At 40.9% G+C, this 19,190-nt stretch overlaps 1 protein-coding gene across 1 annotated transcript in view; it reads right to left on the bottom strand.

The window, feature by feature from the left end:
- Positions 1-793: 793 nt before the first annotated feature.
- The window catches only part of PDZRN4 (PDZ domain containing ring finger 4), a 104,311-nt gene continuing 85,914 nt past the window's right edge, over positions 794-19,190 (bottom strand). The window contains 10 exon segments of the mRNA XM_030478299.1: positions 794-2,647; positions 2,650-2,845; positions 2,847-2,952; positions 2,955-2,973; positions 10,416-10,433; positions 10,435-10,464; positions 10,466-10,535; positions 13,227-13,255; positions 13,892-13,993; positions 18,092-18,154. Of these exon segments, the coding sequence (XP_030334159.1) occupies positions 1,448-2,647; positions 2,650-2,845; positions 2,847-2,952; positions 2,955-2,973; positions 10,416-10,433; positions 10,435-10,464; positions 10,466-10,535; positions 13,227-13,255; positions 13,892-13,993; positions 18,092-18,154 (1,833 nt within the window). The 3' untranslated portion in view covers positions 794-1,447.

The raw sequence follows: 19,190 nt of genomic DNA, 5'->3' as shown, positions 1-19,190 counted from the left end.
CATGTCTTTTAAAGTCTCATGCCAAGGGACTTCAGCACCTAATCCTGCTATCAAAAGCACTTCCATCAGTTGGGAACTGTTGTGAGCCATGTACAGGGCAATGAAAATGGGGTTATCAGGCAAACTCTTCAACCCGCTGACTGTCCATAACTAGTCATCTCAGCTTGCTGTAACTCACTGAGCTGCCAGCAGCAGCAGCTCTGAAGATGCTCCAGTGGCAGCCAAGATGCCTCTGCGGAAATGGGAACAAGGACTCCATCAGGCACCTGGACAGCAAGTTGCACTTGCTCCTGTGCTGTAGCCAGCTCCCACTGTCGCTCTTCTGAAAGGCTTTGATGCTCCTCAACAAATAAAGTTCAATCCTTAACTCTTTAGTTGCCTTTCATTCTCTATTTTTACCTTAACTCACCTTGTATAAAAATGTCCGTGACAGTCACTGTTAGTTTTCTTGCTTGAGTTTTGGCTCAAAGTTAAGCATATGCTCTGTTATGTTTTGTATGTATAGAACAAATAGCAAGCTCAGCCAGGGAAAGGACCCACAGTAGTTACCTGACAGCATACAATGCAGTAATGTATCAATGAATCATTCAATCAACTAATACTAGGAAGTAAGAAAAAGCCAGGAAGACCCACTCACTTCTATGTGTTCTGCAAAATAAAAAGATAATTCATAAGAACTAGTCTATGGTACTGTGTCCTGTGTTATTGAAATCTCTATATGCTGTAAATACGCATAGTGAAATGACTCATCTTTTAAAAGCAAATGCTCAATTTAAATCAAAGAATTCTTGACTTTTTTCTTCTTAAAGATAAGCAATAATTTATTTCTCTTTCATCTTCACAATTATCACATACTGCCCAGCTACATGACCAATGCCACTACAATACACAGGAGAATTGCCCACCTACACTTTACTTGGACAAATACAATTGCAATTTACAGCTTAAATGTACTGTACAATGTGTAGTTGGAAAAAATGTCATTCTTATCTATACGATGGGATGTTGCATATGATTTATAAATAGATGCAATCTAAGATGTAAAACTTTAAAACTTGTTAAGCCCAGGATACAGTATAAAGCATTTTGGTTTGGTATTGTATTGTTACTAAAGTAGAAAAAAGAAAACTAGAGAAATAAATCCACATCTAAAATTTCAGGATATGTATTAGTTTAAGAAATTAATTGGCTTCTCCACTTTTTTTTGTTTTGCTTTTCTTTTTTTTTTTTTTCCTACAAATGAGTAATATGAATATATTGCAGGATAAAGAAAGACTGCCAGGTAAAGAAGGTACCGTTATATGAAAAACAAATGAAAAATTACCAGGAAATTTTGCTTACAAAAAAGGTCAAACTATAAACAGTCACAAAATATATAAAAATGCCACATTGAACGAGGCAATCGTACTCTACCTAAACTGGTAGTATACTCTGAAAAACGTTGCATTCATACAGTAGTAACTGATAAAAAGGCATTGTGCACTCTTGTGCCGTCTGGAGATTTAGCACCGTGTGTCATCAGTTCTTGGATTGTCATCCAGTTGTCCAAGATTTTCTTGTTTCTCTTTTTCATCATCTTTTTGTGACTCAGTTCAATAATGTTAATTTCCTTTTTGCCCTCGCTGCCACTCTGAGGACTTTCCTTAAGACACTCCAGCCTGCTCCTCATCATGAACTCCCGCCGCCTTCTCTGCTCCTTAGCTCGCACCAAATGCTGCTTCCGCTCTTCTTTGCTCCAGTATCGACCCATCTTCATCTCACTCATTGTATCATCATCTGTTGTCATTCCACTGCGCTCTTCTTTAATTTTTAAGGCACGTTCCTTCAGGATTCTGTCTCGAACTGGTCTCTTTGTGATGTACCTTGTCCCATCACTCCTTATTTTCACTTTCCATTCCATCTTGGGCTCTGCACACTTCTGCGAGTCTTTGCACATGCTCACCAGGCTGAGCTGGCTTTGGGCATACTCCACAGCAGACTTCTGCTGGATCAGTTGCATATAGCTTTGATAATGCTTTGCATGAGCAGGTATATTCCCATACCTGTAAGAAGAGCTGTGATATGGAGACAGGTAGGGAATGTGTTCACTGCTCTGCTTTTCCTGGTCTGTGAATTTGCTGCTTTCTGATGCCAGCACTGCATTCTCAGCAGCACTGTTTTGCTCAGTGGGTTTGGTTTTGGCTGAGGTTGTCTCCCTGTTGCTTTGTCCTGAGGATGACTGATTAGTCACGATTGTGCTCCTCAAGTTTTTCCTGTTGGTTATGCTGATCATCCTCTGGAGAGAGTTATCGGGGGATCGCTCCACTGTCAGTGGAGTGCTCCTGCAACTTTCGGCTGTGTTGTAGGCGCTGGAGCTGTCCTTGTCAGACTTCTCAGGGTGCTCCATGATGTCATCCAGTTTGCCTCTTTGTACGTCTATGCTGGTGTTATAATTCCTGAATCCTTCATCATGTAAAGCCCAAATGTCTCCATACTGATCCCTCACCTTTTGGAGCCGGTGAGCTTGCATAATATTCTGACATTCAAGTTCAATGTTCCTCAGTTCCTCATTGAGTAGCTGCAGCTCATGCTCCACTCCATCTTGCTCTTTTCTGTTGCACTCTATCATGCTGCTTGGTAATTACAGGTCATTACTCCCCGTGGTTTCGAAATCTTGCACTTCAGTTCCAACAGCTGTCGAAACCTTTCACATTCCTCCTCTGGATTTCCTATGAAATCAGATTCAATGTATTCCCCAGACACAAAGCTTTCATTGCACTGAAGCTCAACACTTCCTAATGTATCTTGGCTGTGGCCTAGCTCCCGTTTGCTCTGCAGGGTAGCACTGTTCTGCTCTCAGGTGCATTTTCTTGCTCGAGCTCTCATCATTACGCAGACTTTCATCTGTAGAGTCCCACCCCACTGTCCTTCTCGTGATTGTGGATGATGAGGTTGCAGTGTCTGTAGTGCCATCTCCTCTTCATGTTTCTTTGGCTAAAAAATGAGCAAACCCAAAAGGATTACCAAATGCAGACTGTATTAAAATGAGAATATTTCCAGTTCTGTTTTGCTTAAATAGCTGGGGTCTCATTTATGCCGATTAAAACAGATCACTAAAAGCAGTCTTACTGCCACAGCTTTTAAACATTTCTGAGAGTCATTGCTGTGGTGGCCCATACCGAGTGACTGAGATGAATTACAACACTAGTAGACATATCTTCTAAAGTCCGGAGAGAAATATTTCCCTCTCTAGCTAAGCCATCTCTTTGCAGTGCTTAAAGGATAATGATCACCAGATGTGGCCTGGTTTTGATTCTGGATTATGGCCAGAGAGTGGTGGAGCTGAAATCTTTGTAAACTTGGGAAAAAGCTTCATTACTGGTATCACTTCAAAAATCTAGAGCAAGCAGCCAATCAAACAATGAGGAGTACAATCTAAGAGGGTGTCAAAAGGCTACTGTTTTTTTTTTGATCAGTGAACTCCTTGTTCGCTCCATGGAGACAGGCAGGGTTGAAGCCTGCAGAGGGTTAGCCAGCTCCACTATACCCTCCACAGCCCTCTCTCACACTTCTTGTTTTCAGTAGTCTTTTTCCAAAAGACTGTTCGTTTTGAATTCTAGTATTTTGCTCAGGTAGACCTCTCTCCATTGCATCCCTGGAGACCATTTCTGTTCCCTAGTTAGACCTTATGTTCCTTAGAAATAAAATCAGCCTTTTACCATTAAGTGTAGAACAACACTGACTGCTCGCCAGGGGCATAATGTCAAGTTTTTAGGCTGTTGTTTTTTAATTCACACTCCCTCACTGTACCTAACCTATTCATATTCTCAACCTGTTTATATTCTCAAAGAATGTGAGCTCCTCTCTCTAAGGAGACAGACACTTTTTATTTTTCAAACTGGATAATCAAAGGATCACAGAAAGTGCAATTTATATGGCCCACATGCCAAATATCTAAGTGTACATAGTAGCAAGCAAACACCGTTTCTATTATGGAAGGTATAATTGCATAATTATGCATAATGGTAGTAATAACCAAGACAAAAAACCCCACTACAGTGCACCCAGCGAAAGGAAACAAACACAAAGAAGCCACTGTCATAATTCCCCTTTTCTCTAGTTCGACAGACAGTAAAGCAGGATGAAAATATGTCTCCTATCTCATTCTTCCTCCTGTCTTCATGTGCACCTCGTGATCACACACCCTTCATCTGGTTTCCCTTCTTCAGTTGTTAGGAAAAAATAATGGCCTAGTGTCAGAAAAACAAAAATAACCTCCATCCCCAAATAAAATGTAATAGTGGAATAAAATAAATAAAAGAAACACAACACCAGGAGAAATCGGTGTCTGTGACAGACCAGTTAAAAATTTCTGGAAAGATGTTTTAGCAATTTGCTGTCAGACAGGACCTGCAAAGAAAATCTTATGTTTTATCCTTCCGTACATACAACGTGTCATTTATAACAAAATGCACAATAAGTGTATAATTCTCCTGTAGGTTGGGCAGCCACATGGGTAATGTGCCAATTACTATCTTTCATTCTCCCCAAATGGGGAGAATCTCTCCCCTTTAATTTAAACGTCATGGGACAGAATGTATTCAGTGTTATTCAAAGGATCATGCAAAGGTTTAATGTTCCTTGATGTTGTAGGGTCAGAATTTTCTAGAAACTAGAGTTTGAAACTGCACGAGACAAAGGCAGACTTTCATGAAAATTCTGCAAGATTTAAAATTCAGTGGTACGTATTTTTCCCATCTGAGATCCAATCAGATCTTTCCACTTACCAGCTTAAAAAACAAGGGTAACTTGTTTTTTAAGAAGCAATATGTACAGTAGTACCAATAACTAAATAATTAGCTATCGTAGAATTTTTCTAAAATTATCATTTATCCATTCATTCTCTCTTCAGTTTATGCATTGCTGTGAAGGTGTATAACGTATATTCGAAGATTTTTTATTAAGGCTCTTGTTACATTTTTCCAAAGAGGCTGAAAAAATTTAGTTCCATTTTTAGGAGTAGCTGGACAACTGGTGGTAATGAAATGTTTTCCCATGTCTATGGGTTAAGAATTACAAAATGTTGTCTTTTACACAGAGAAAAAACCCCAACAGCTAGAGAATTCTTCATGAAAACCAAGAGTCACCAGAAAGAAAAGTACCCCAAGCAGCCAAGTAGCCAGGGTATTCACAAGGAATGCTGGAGATATAGGTTTAATTTCATATTATTCACCTCCTCCAGGTGAGTTCTGGTCCCTTCTCTCACCTGCTTTGGAGCTGCTCCAGCTTGTACTGACTTTTTCTGCCCCCAAACCTTTCAGCAGAGAAGTGACTCAGAAGCGACTCTGGTCTGGATCACCTACACTGCACCCTGGCCTATTTAACTACTATTTAACTACTGACATGAGGGAGAACAGCTCCACCAGACACCGGGAGGGCTGTGCTGCAGAACAGCCTGTCTTAAATGCAGTGCTCCATTCACACTAGCAAAGTGGGAGGGCCAGGATCTGCTCTGTGACCCCAAGAGTGAGTTACATAGCACAACTTGCATCCATATGACTAAACCCATCTTAACCCTGTAAAGAGGGTGGCTTATCTGTAATGCGCACCGTTGCACAGCTTACAGAAGCTGAGCTCTATGATCCACCCTCTGATGTCTCCAGCATGGTGCCAAACCAAAGCATATATTTGAGCACTTCTGAAAAAATCTCTTTATGTGTCTATTTGTATAGGTGTTGGAAACAGACTTTACAGTTCAGGCCCATGCAATCAACACTTTCAGAATTAGTGGCTCTTGTTTTCCATGCCACTTTTAACAACAATTTAAACTTTGCTCTTTCAACTTCCACTTGACTTAGACTAGGTGAATACAATACTTTGCCATCTACTCAAGTCACACTATCCATAATTAACACACACACACAAGATGTAAACAAAGCAAACTCCATCTTTCCAGTCTAGCAGAAAGCGGATGGGTGGGACTGATTTGACCAAATGTAAGTGTCTGTAGTTCAGGCACTTGAATGTCAGGTAGTCACTTTGGGTTCCCCTCCCCATCAGGAAGAAACAAGTGCCTGTACAATCAGATTCTTCTCAAACTAAAGCCGACATCCATAGCACGTTAAGTCTTTCCCCAGTATGTGGATACTTGCAGCTAGTTCAATTAAGAAAACGTAAAAGTAAATACAGATATTCCATTCTACTGTGTATTTTTTAGATCATATTTTTTACTGTGACTCCAGTAAGGTAACCCCTGGCATTTCTATCCTGGAGTTGTCATGCTTGACAGAGCTCCTAAACCTGCACAGGTCGAGCAGTCTTTTACAACATGAGATTATTTTAATTTTATTTTGAAAAGTAGCAAGCCTAACTCCAGGTTAAATCCCTTCTGAAAACAAGAGGTAGGCTCCAACTGTCAGATGCTCGCTTTTGTCAGTGTTATCTATTATCTATTCCAAACAAAGTGTTTGTTTTCCTAACATACATTGTCAATCACTTCATACAATTACTTCTGTTTGAAATACAAAGGGCTCCTTAGGCCTCATCTTTGCAGTGAGAACTCAACATAATGAGAAGGCAAAATCTTGGCGGTGCGTACAATCAAGCAATAAATGAACCTCAGAAGATTCTGCATTTCAGCTCCAGCAAGCATTCATGCCTATAAAATGGCTAATCTTGCAGGAATTCAGGCACTGTTTCTATTCTCATTTTACAACTTATGATGTATATTGGGATTCAAAAACTCAGACCGCTACTAAAGTTTGGAGGTGATAAGATTCAGTTCAAAGGTCTTTAATCAAACGTAGCTGCTGGGCTCTCCGGTCAGTCTCTGATAGTGAGTGAGACTGACCCACAGTGAGAGGCATCTTCAGTGGCAGGCTAACCATGAAGTACTCCCAGCCATGAGGGAAGATTTGGATTGATTTCAGTGGTGCACTAGAAGGAAAAATGTTCTTCTGCAAAACAATGCTGTTCTTTTAAAATTCTTCAAAGAAGAAATTCCCCCAGATATTTTCACTGCATTTCAGCTTTGAATGAAACTAGAATGAATTTTTTATCCAATTCTTTCTCTTCTTAATAGGTTTTGATATATTCCATGATACTGATAAGAATTTCTGCATGGCAAACGTATGGTATTCTTCTGAAAGTTATCTCTGCTGCACAATGAATCACGATGTTGTAAAGGGGAAGGAATACAATGAGTTACAAAAAAATGCAGAATTACATCTTTCCGCAAGGTTTATTGGACTATTCTATATAGAAAAGATAAAATTCTTGATTGAAATCTATAGAGTGCCTCAAAAACATACAGAAAAGACATGGCACTCTACTTGATTCTTCTATTAAAATGTCTACCAAATTCTTCTGTGATAGATCACACTAACTGTTAAATGGCACTAAATGTTAAATGGCATTCTGTAAAACAGACTTGTATTTGGAAGGATATTCTGCTATAGTGTGTATTCCTTCCTGCAGCTTGAAAGATTCATGATTATGAAGCCAGAGTTACGTTCACAAAAATCAAGGCCAGCACTGGAGTGAAATCTCCACGGTCAGCCAGGGAGCCTGAAGATACTCAGCTTGGCCGCTGGCAGCTGCACCAATAGCAGTTTCATTGCTCCGATGGATTACGTGATTCACCTCAGGAAAGTGCTAGGTTTCCCAGCCTAACAAGGAGTAAAGAACCAGTTTTCTGACTTGCTGAGTCACTTACATAGAGTCTAGAGAGACAGCAGCTGTCACAAATTACTGACGCCCCATTACACACCAAGCTGCATTTGGTTGATTTGATTACTCATCAGAAGGGCAAAGAAATGTCTGGCTATCCTAGAATTACTTCGAGCAGCTCAATGTCAGACACCAAAAGAGCATTAGCAACTATAATTTTTTCAAGTGTAGCTCTCTTCTACGGCAATATAAAATCTCAAGGCGAGCAGGAGAGGGAGAGATTTATCCTTCACATAACATCCCAATGGGAAATAAACAATCTCAATGGATTCAGTGAAACCACTTCACAGAACACCACTGTTCAATAATTAACACTATCTGCAACCCAATTTCAGTGAAAAAGCCAAAGTTTGACAAGAACTTGGAAGTGGAAGTCACAACTGCAAATTGATTCAGAGGTCCCAACACAGAATCATAGAATCATAGAATCGTAAGGGTTGGAAAGGACCTTAAGATCATCTAGTTCCAACCCCCCTGCCATGGGCAGGGACACCTCGCACTAAACCACGCTGCCCAAGGCTCTGTCCAACCTGGCCTTGAACACCACCAGGGATGAAGCATCCACAACCTCCCTGGGCAACCCATTCCGGTGCCTCACCACCCTCACTGTAAAGAACTTCTTCCTTATATCCAATCTAAACTTCCCTGTTTAAGTTTGAAGCCATTACTCCTTGTCCTACCACTACAGTCCCTAAGGAAGAGTCCCTCCCCAGCATCTTTACTGGCCCCCTTCAGATACTGGGAAGGCTGCTATGAGGTCTCCACGCAGCCTTCTCTTTCTCCAGGCTGAACAGCCCCAATTTTCTCAGCCTGTTTTGATACGGGAGGTGCTCCAGCCCTCTTATCATCCTCGTGGCCCTCCTCTGGACTCGCTCCCAACAGCTCCATGTCCTTTTTATGTTCAGGACACCAGAACTGTACACAATACTCCACGTGACGTCTCACGAGAGCAGAGTAGAGGGGCAGGATCACCTCCTTTGACCTGCTGGTCACGCTTCTTTTGATGCAGCCCAGGATACGGTTGGCTTTCTGGGCTGCAAGCGCACACTGCCAGCTCATGTTAAGCTTCTCATCAACCAACACCCCTAAGTAAACATGTCATGTAAGGTGCTAGTACAGGTTTGTAGGTAGACCTGCTCAAGAATTCATACCAGAATGGAGGTTTCTGTGAAAATGTCACTGTGCAAAGGAAATTGCTTTGCAAAGAACAAGTGTTCTGTCTGACGGGAAATCTCTTGCTATCCAAGATAAAATTTGTGGTTAGAAAAATAAACAAGATTCCAAATGTCAGTTCAAAGTAGCTAGCAATGCAGTAGTTAGCACATTTAACCTGGGAAACTGAGGCTTGGCTCACTGCCTGGAAAAGAGGGTCGTAGCTCAAAGGCCACTATAAATCCGGTTGCAAGGCTCCCTTCACCCCTGACCCTGGAGTTATTCCACTTTGTGTAAATGACTAAATGCTTTATAAGATCAAGAATTTGTAATCCTACATTCTGCTCTGTAGATCTACAATACTACAGATAATTTGACTTCATTATTCTGTAAGTGTTTGTCCCAATGAATATTTAATTTATGTACAGTGAATAGCTTTAATAGGAGCTATCACCTAGTCAATAGCCCAGTTGCCAAGGCTGGAGGGGATGCGAGGAGGAAACAGGCTAGAATGCACATTTCAGGCCCCTAGTGTGGACCAGGAGATAAAGCTTCCTTCAATTTGAAGCTCCCCAGTTTCCAGAAGAAGGCGGCTCTCACAGTCTTTCTCCCTCCATTCACTTCCAACAAAAATGCCTCAGGCTCCGCTTTTGAGAAATTCAGGATGGAGAAAAAATTCTAAAGTAAGTAAGTCACAAAGTGACTGGGTGGAAAAACAATTCATCCCCAGCTGCATATATGCACAACGGTGGGAGATGAAGTTGGATTTATTTGTTTGGCATTCGTATGCATGTGGACAGGTCATCTGATCCAGGAGTGGATACGGTCACTTCTGCCTTCCACAATAAACAGCAACTGAGAAGACCCATCCCTTGATGAAGCTGTATGACTCGGGGTGCATATGCATCTTTGCCACCGTCACGCTGCTTTACAGCACATATGGCAGGTAAAAGTCAGGATAGAAGCAAGCTGAGACTATGCTAACACTATGCTTATTTGTCTTCCATTAACAGAACAAATGCCGAGCTGTTGCTCTGTCAGTATATGAAAAATACACTTGTATTACTAAAACACCTGTTGTTTATTTTAAACACCCTCTTCCATCCTGTTTTGCAAGCTCTCTGGTGCAAAGGGCTGGCTCATTCCTTGTATGGCATACAACACAGATGGGCACCATTATCCCAGCTCAGAGCTATAGCTGCTACATTGATACAATTAACAAAACCCCAAGTTGACATAAAATATAATGACACAAACCCCAAACACTCAGAATGAAAGAAAGTAATATTCAAGTTCAGAGAAAATTGAGAAATCTACATTTATCACAGCCTCCTAAATTGTTTGCTAACTTGTCATACTGGGCCTAAGAACCTGTTGTTCTCCTTTTCCTCACCTACAGCGTAACCACAGTTCACAGCATTCTAGAGGACAGAATTCTATCAAAGGCCTTTGACTACATTTTGACTACATTTACAGCTGTACCATTTAATTCTTTATTAATAAAAAAGTATAACCTAGCAAAATTTCAAATTTATACCATTTAGTAGCAGTCCTACCTGTTCCACCTCATTGGCCTGTGTACTGCACCACTTCATTATGCTGCTGCTTCCAACATTTCCAAGTTTAACTCCTCCAAGAATTCATTCCTTTCATCATCCAGCCATCCTTCCCTCCAGCTGCAAAGGAATACATTAGTACATTATTATGTTAGCATGGACACATGCTAAAACGAAGTAAACCCAAATGGCAGTGCTTGACTAGTTCTTTTTATCCTAATGATTCTCTTCAGAAAGCTAGGCAGTAGGAGTTCACATTTCAAAAGGGAAGAAGAAAAAGAAGGATAAAAAAAAAGGGACTCTCATGCCTTTTATCCTTTCTTGAAACAGTATGACTGATTTTCTCTCATAATGAAGGGAGACTGGCACAGCACAGACATTATTTCCTTTCAAAAGGTATGAAAGGCGCAGCACATAATCCTGAAGCTGTCATGTTCATTACTGCCGAGAGCCCCCGCACTGAAAGAGTGGCAACGTTACTAACAGGGCCAGGAGGCAAGCGGGCTCTTTCCTCTAACAACCTCCGCCTCAGTGCTGTGGCCTGCTGCTGCCACCTCAATAGAAACCTTACGTTGCGTTTCTGTCACCGTTTTCCCATTGATCTTCCAGGTAAACAAACAGAGGAGAGTGACAGAAAGATGTGGTGACTTGAAGGGAAGTTATTTTTGTTCTCGCAGTGTGCCTAGAAGCAAGGCTTATCCATTTGTTTTTTTCCCCAAGTGAATAATAATACTTTTAACATTTGGTGAAGACAGTGTTGCAAAAGGACAGGAGGGGATGCTATGTTTTCTGTCAAGTGACTATATCCTTCTCCCGCACCCACTTTTCACCCTTCACGTCTTTCTAAACTGATGAAAACAGGCACCCCTGGCCTAAACTGCTATTCTTCCCATTTTGTTCATGTGACGTGTGCATGTGGCACACACCCATTTGCATCTGTAATCCCTTGCCAGATGTCACACTGTCAAAAAGGAAAATATGGGTCAGTGGCGCTCCTGGCTATAATGATGAGATTGTAGCAGTAGGAAACATTTATTTTGTTGCTGGTGAAGGAACCAGAAGAAGGAGGTGACAAAAAAACGCTAAAAGGTAAAAGTCTCAGCATTAGACAATTACAAGAGTACCAACTATTCGTGTCTCAGGACAGGAAGAGCAATGTAACATGGGCCAACACCTACAGCAGAAGTACTGCTGCTTCAAAGCAAGGAGAGCTCTGGCCAGAGGCGCCAGTCAGAAAGTTACACCAAATCAGAAAGTACTAGTTCAAAGCTACACAAGGAGTGACGGATGCTGTATGGTACTTCTAACTGAATACTGGCTGGAAACCACTGTTTCCTCACAAACTCTGATGTGTTTTTGCTAATGCCAATGAACTCTTTCCTCTTATAAAGAATATAAACCTTCACCATTTCCCTTGGCAAAGCCAGCCTTTAACAGTTCAGGATTAGAAGGCGGCTTTTTTTCTTGAGGACATGTAATTTTAGGTTTGTCCGTTATGTTCCAAGCCATTCTCTGAAACATCTGGTACTGGCCACTAGTTTTGTCTGCTCTGTCTTGTTTGCTTTTTTCCTCAAGGAAAGCATGAACACAGGTCTTCCTCATTTGAGGAAATTGCAGAGATTAACAAATCTGGAGTAAGAAACATGAATCTCACTTGGGCAAATTTGTTGCTTTGATTGTGGCAGGCCCAGTACCTAACTAATGGGAATACTTTATGTTACAGCTTTTAGAATAAAAATAGTACTTGGCTTTAGTATACATGTGCACTACATACACTATGTGCACATACATACATGTGCACACGTGCCCAGTGCCATTTTGTATACCTACTGAACAGACTTTGCACTTCTTGGGTGCTTTGTTTCCAAGTTTAATTATTCATTGGTATTCACTGTGCAAAGAAACGGTCAGATAAGGTTTGCTTCCTTGTTACTGAATGAATGTGGCTCAGCCAGTCACCCTTCAAGATTGCAAATTACCATTTTCTATCTAGAAGTAAAAGCCTGCTTAATCCTGCTTTTAATAGAGTCAAAACAACACAACTAACATAAATCAGTTTACAGACAGCCTGATTTCTGACATATTACGGCTTTTTCTTCAGTTTTGTATGACTATGTGCTTAAAATACATAAATTAAATGAAAAAAAAACAACACCAAAGCCCCAGACCCAAACTGAAACACACTTACTGTAATTTGAAAGGAGCATCCATATGGGAAACTATATTGGTAAAGCTAAGTAATTCCTTATCTCATATTGATGTAACTAACTTGTTCATGTTTACTAGTCTAAACAAATACGGAGAATGAACCTTCCCTGGGCATGTATTTTATAAGTAGGTGGGTTTCTGTTTCCTACAGAAAAACAAAATCTAGTGAAAAATAGTAAGAATAATATTGAAACAACTCTTTTAAAACTTCTGCAACTTGTGGTGAAGGCTACAATTTTGCAACATAAACTGAGGCATGGCTTTTTTTGTTGTACTATGTCACCCATTTTATGGAAATGTTTTAGGTTCCTTGAAAACCTAAAGGAAATAAATGCTGAAACTGTGAATCTTTTATAACTGCTGTATTCAAGTAGAGATTCCACGTGACAGTGAACTACACTTACTTAATTTAATTTATACAGAGTATGCAGCTAGGAAGACTGAGACTATCAGATCAATAGCATAAGAAACAAATGGCAACATAACCAACTCTGAATTGGTGGCAGATGGACAGAACAGTGACAATATAGTGTCTTTTTGCTTTGCAGTGGCCTATAAGCAGAATATAAAGGGAAGCAAAACATTACTCTTCTTCCACTCTACCTCTCCTTTAGTCTGATAACATCTGCTCCCTGCAATGATATAAAATGTTCTTAGTATCGCAAGATTCTTGGCATTGGCATCATTTTATGTTTAAAACCACAGAAGTATTTCTAAGAGCTTTTGAAAATGCACCTCCTGAGATACAAGAATGTTTTTGTGACCAGGGTGCTTTGAAAACAATCAGATCTAGGTTTACTGAGTAGTATTACATTGAAAGTCCCAGAACTGGCACATAAATGAATAGTTTATGCGCCTGCTTATAAGTGCATAGAATAAAAAGAGACACCAGCAATGACCCACTAGAGCTTTGTGTACGTTTATATAAATGACTGACGTAAGTATGGAAAATTTATCCCCAGAACAAATAAGAATCATGTAAAAAATAATACATAGTTTTCATGTTCTACTTCATATTTTACTAATATCATATTAGCTTTATTTGCATACCCACTTACTATGCTGGAAAGAGATTCCTTAGTTTGAGGAAAACAAGCCCTAGTAAGATCATTTTCTTTGTCCGCTAAATAGGGGCAAAGCTCTGCAATTATCTGTTTTCTTTTGTCAGGAACTTTGGCACTCCTATTTCTCAGCAGTTCATTACTTACAGTGATAGTGAATGTATGGTATAACCCAGGTTCTGGCTCAGTGCATCTATTTATTCTAACCTGCATCTCTGGTCTTGCGACCAGCAGTACAATTTTCCTGCATTCTTCGCTGGAAAGCAATGCCACTGCCTCTTCCCGATTCTGGACATCTTGGCCATTTATCTAGGAAACAAATGAAAGTGACACATTAGTTTCTATTTCCACAAAGCAACACACAATAAAGGGCAGATATCACCTCATTTGTGCTGAATGTATGGACAATGAAACTCACACAACGGGCTCATCTTCAGCCCCTCAGTGGTAAGTGCCTTCAGCTTCAATTATGCGCTTACTGTAAGAGCTGTATCGATCGTGAACGATGGTGGACATCAGAGGAAGCAGTTATGTTCATAAAATGTCCAACCTGCGCCTGGTAACATACATCTAGCAGTACAATTAACCAGCCCCTGACAGGTGACGTTCATCTTTCTCCGTTCAGAGTAAATGGAAAGTGTCATTCTGAGATAATGGTGCTGGTGGAAGCAAGACTGGTAATGCTACAGCTGAAATCAGTCACACTGTATGCTGGTAGAGAGCCAATTAGAGAGCTACAGTATTATCTCTCACCAGGCAATACTTACAGGCTACCGCTTACTGCTGCTCCATTTAATCATTTCATATTTGCGTGGACAGCTTAGTATCCAGAACCACACAAAACACATGTATCCCCCTTACAAGCGGATAATCAAAATAAAAGTGGTTCTCCAATGAGAATATGCTTTTGTTGTTACCTTTCTCCTATTGTCATCTCATTAAAGGAGCCACATCTATGACTACATGGTAATAAACACATTTTGCATTGTCCGAAACCCATTATTGAGGGAATCAAATAAAAATCTTACTTTCCATATGTATTTGTTTTGTCCAATTCACAGTACAAGAAGTGGACTATTCTCATTGTGGCAACAAAAAACAAAACAAAACAAAAAACTTGGTCTATTTGAAAACTGGTGAAAACAAAATTGGAAGACAGAAGGATCTGCATATTTGGGGGAAATAAAAACTTTTAAGAGTTTGATTTCAAAGTAGCAGGAACTCCCCATTTGAGAAGTAAAGAGAAAGTTTCATTTCTGCATGTATGTTTGACCTGAAAGCCCTGACTCAAAACCACATTTAAAGAAAACTGCAGTGTACTGCACACTAACTGGCAATAAATGAATGTCTGAGACCCTCCAAAGCCTACATGAAGGGATTGCTGTGGCCTGTGGGGACCAGACAACTGTCTGGTAGAGGTGCAGAGGTGCCCTAACGTGAAAAGCAGAGGTGAAGCCACAGAGGCCCAGGAGATCTCCAGCTTGTGGAAAACACCCCTGGCCATGGCAGCTGCTCTGGCAACTCCTATCAGCCGACCCTGGAGGCAGTGGCCCTGCTGTCCCCACAAGCCTGGAGGTGCCCACGCCACATCATCTCCATCCACCATAGGGGATGAGCAGGACTCCAGCCTGCCCGACAGCATCCTACCCCCATGGACAGCACTTGTCAGCCTGCAGGTTCACAGCTATAAAACAGCAGAAATTCAGGCAATTCTAACTAGGACTGTCTTATAAAACGTTTCCCTTGACGTTGTAACTTTTAATCTAAAATTACTTAGGCTCTTCTCTGATGCTTAAGGAGACTGGGAAGGTGACAGGAGAGGTGTGAGGTTTTGTGAGAATGAGAAGGGGACAGTTTCAGCCTTAAAAACAAGAGGAAAACTGCTGTAATTTTGTGAGGAATGCAGAAAACAGAGCATCCTCCTATAGTTTTAACCAATGCTATCTGCCACCCTCAAGAAAATGCCCCATGCTCAAGGACCTGGCTCTCTCCCAGCCTCAGTGTAATCCCCCCGTAATGGCACTGTCACCTTCTATTTCCCTGAGTTATCTCATCAATAAGAGTAGATAGAGGGTCAATGTGTTTTCAGATATGAAAGTAAACCCCACATAACTCTCTGGGTGTTAACTTTAATGATAAAACTCATAGCTATATATCAGCACTGACATTAAAGTAATGCTCCAGTCTACAAAAGGATGGCAGAATTGCCTATGCTCTTCTCTCACCCCCAGAGTCTTTACTCGCAATCGAAATGAATTTCATGAGGAACTGGAGAACATTTGCCTGATCTGCTGTTGACTCTTCAATTCACCCAGAAATTTTACAAAGCAATGAAAAGAGCAGAAAACAGACCTACTCTTTTATTTTGAAACACATTGAGTAGGAATGAAACTTGTTTCTACTCTGTCGATAAACAAGGGGTTTTTCCTGATTACTGAAAGTTGCCGTGGTTTAAGCCCAGCCGGTAACTGAGAACCACGCAGTCGCTCACTCACTCCCCCCCTTCTTCCTTCCCCCACTCCCGGAGGGGTGGGGAGGAGAATCAAAAGAATGTAACTCCCACGGGTTGAGGTAAGAGCAGCTCAGTAACTAAGGTGTAATACAAAATCACTACCATTACCACCAATAATAATAATGATAGGGGAAATAACAAGGGGAGAGGATACAATTGCTCACCACCCGCCGACCGATACCCAGCCCGACCTGAGCAGTGATGTGGGCCTTCCGGGTAACTCCTCCCGGTTTATATACTGGGCATGACGTGCCATGGTATGGAATACCCCTTTGGCTAGTTTGGGTCAGGTGTCCTGTCTCTGCTTCCTCCCGGCTTCCCCTCCTCCCTGGCAGAGCATGAGACTGAGAAAGTCCTTGGTCGGGGTAAACATAACTTAGCAACAACTAAAAACATCGGTGTTATCAGCGTTGTTCCGAGGCTGAAAGTCAAAAACACAGCACTGCACCAGCTACTAAGAAGGAGAAAAATGACTGCTGTAGCTGAACCCAGGACAAAAGTTTAAAATACCATTATATCCTGTTGTTTTCTTCAATAGGGAAATTATAAAAAGACACAAAGGGCAGTGAATTGACTTCTTCTCTCCTAGCTGCACCCCATGATGTGATCCCATTACCCTAAGCCCTGATGAGGGGCTCACTGCCTTCGCACTGTGGCGTCTGTGTCTTCTGGGGGGAACACCGTCCTGCAAATGTTTTCACATTCCCAACCACATGGAGCATAAACCAGCAGCCCCTGAGTGAGCCCTAACATTAAAATGTAACTTGTTATTTCCACTCTAAAAAATGGGCAACTTTGGTAAGCCAGCTCGTAGACCCTGTTGTGTTTGCTAGACTCCCAAAGCCAGTTATCAGGGTAAGAGATACTGGTACAGGTTTCAGCATAGACATTTCCTGCAAAAATGAAGACTTGGAGTGAAGGACAGGTTGATCTTGCAACAACCTGAAAGTTCGTGTGCCTAAATTAACGAAGGGCAATGACGGAACAGCTTACAGAAAAGCAGCCTGTCATTGAGACATACTTCTGGGGCTTCAGTGAAAATAGGTGAAAACACAAGGGAAATCAATTTGGAACCAGAACTAAAATGCTACTGTACAGCAAAAAGTTTCCACTCTACTGATTTTTTTGGTAGCTGCTTTGTGACTTTGTCACTAGGGCAAAAAGTATACTAGTCACTGCCAACTGAAAATGGAAACCCATTGCCATTCTAGGTACTTCCCTCTCTGTACCCTCCTCCTCCAGTGCCAGCAGCTGGTCACCCACATCCACAGCAGCTATGTTGCATCGCACAAACCTATCTATCTTTGGTGCAGCTCTTTAATGAATGGATCAACAGAAATGAAAGGGGAAAAAAAAGCCAAGATGGTGGATTAGCAAAGAACACATAAAAGTATTATTTTATTAGCGGAGGAAAGAAAATATTAACAAAAGCTTAATGAACACCCTTCTCAAGTATGTTCAAGATCACCCTTCACTAACAGCACATTTTTAATATGAAAGCTCTTACCATCTATGCTCAGCACAAGTGAGTTTTACCCAAATTTATGCAATCAGTGAATGATCAGCAAGTCTCTGACACCCCTATTTATGTCTGCAGGATCCCTGTTTAGAATTTGACACTGAGATGAAGATAGTGGAAATGAGATTTGCTAATAAATATGGCAAAAAAAGACACGGGACATAAAGGCATGAGCCAGAATGAGTTTGTCAGTCCCATTTTTCAGTACATGCACTTTTAGCTCCTGGCTATTGTGTTAAAAAACAGACAGACATGGATTTTCTCATCGATCACAGTAACAAAGAGAACTACCTTCCCCCATTAACAGTCCGCAGAAAAGACAGCACTGTGTGTTTGTCTGAAGAAAGAGTTTAAGGAAGACTCTATTGTCACATACTTGCAAAATGCGGTCTCCTTCACGGATCCGTCCATCTCTGGCAGCAATGCTGTTTGGATCAACCTGCACAGGACAATATCCAGTAAATGAACATGGAGAGATTTTTACTGGAAATTACAACAGCTGCATGACTGCACAATTTGAAAAAGTACCATTTTTACTCTCCACAGAAACAATATGAAGTTTCCTTTAGCGTCAATAAACTCAACAGTTCTTTAAATAATTGTATAAGCTTGTTTCAGATAAAAGCAAAAAGACAGAAAGGGTTGGGAGCATATTCAGATTAATGCTTTCTTATGCTACCATCAGGCCTTAGCTTTCAGCTGTCAGAGCGGAGTCTGGAAGTCCAGTGTGGAGTGAGGTGCTTCTGCAGCAGTTGCCTCTATACAAATCGGCCTGTCTTTGGGAAAACAGCACATTTATTTTTCTTTCATGAAAACATTTACTATTAAGTGATTATCTTGGTTATCAATCTATTATTTCCTCTGGAATTTTGCAGCTTGTGGAGGAACAGCAAAAAACCCCCCGAAGGATCTATATTGTATAGATCACTCACAGGTCCTGTATATTGTTCCTGGTCTGAGTCAGTTAATTTTAAGTTAGTTTAACCTAAATAGATGTTTAGGGCTCCATTAACAGTTTATCAATCAAAGTCGCTATAGCTTATCCCTGAGCAATGACCTACTGTTCATTGCAGGGCAATTCGATCTATCACCTTTCACTTGATGGTTATCTGAAAATCATTTATTTTGCCTCGTCATGCCATAAGCTATTTTTTCAAACCAAACATTTGAGTTGAACACTTGGTTTGGAAGGTAACATCCTCTACAGCTGTTAGATATTATTTTTCTTCTTGTGCATTGTCATAGAAAAAAAAATATTTTGAAGTGCTTAATGAAGTACAACAGACAATATAATTGCATTCACTTTAAAGGGTCTGAGAAATTTCTACCATGTAGGAAAAACAGCACCTTTCAGATATAATCCTGGAGTGTAATAAGAGCTTCCTGCATTTTCTTTGTCCTCATAAGGTCAAACAGACTTTAACAGCAGCACTTATACAACTAGTGGAAGGCTTATTCTTGAGTAGTTTTATATT

The sequence above is a fragment of the Strigops habroptila genome, chromosome 3, assembly GCF_004027225.2.
Source record: "Strigops habroptila isolate Jane chromosome 3, bStrHab1.2.pri, whole genome shotgun sequence".
Lineage (NCBI taxonomy): Eukaryota > Metazoa > Chordata > Aves > Psittaciformes > Psittacidae > Strigops > Strigops habroptila.
This window is presented reverse-complemented; position numbering and strand designations above follow the sequence as displayed.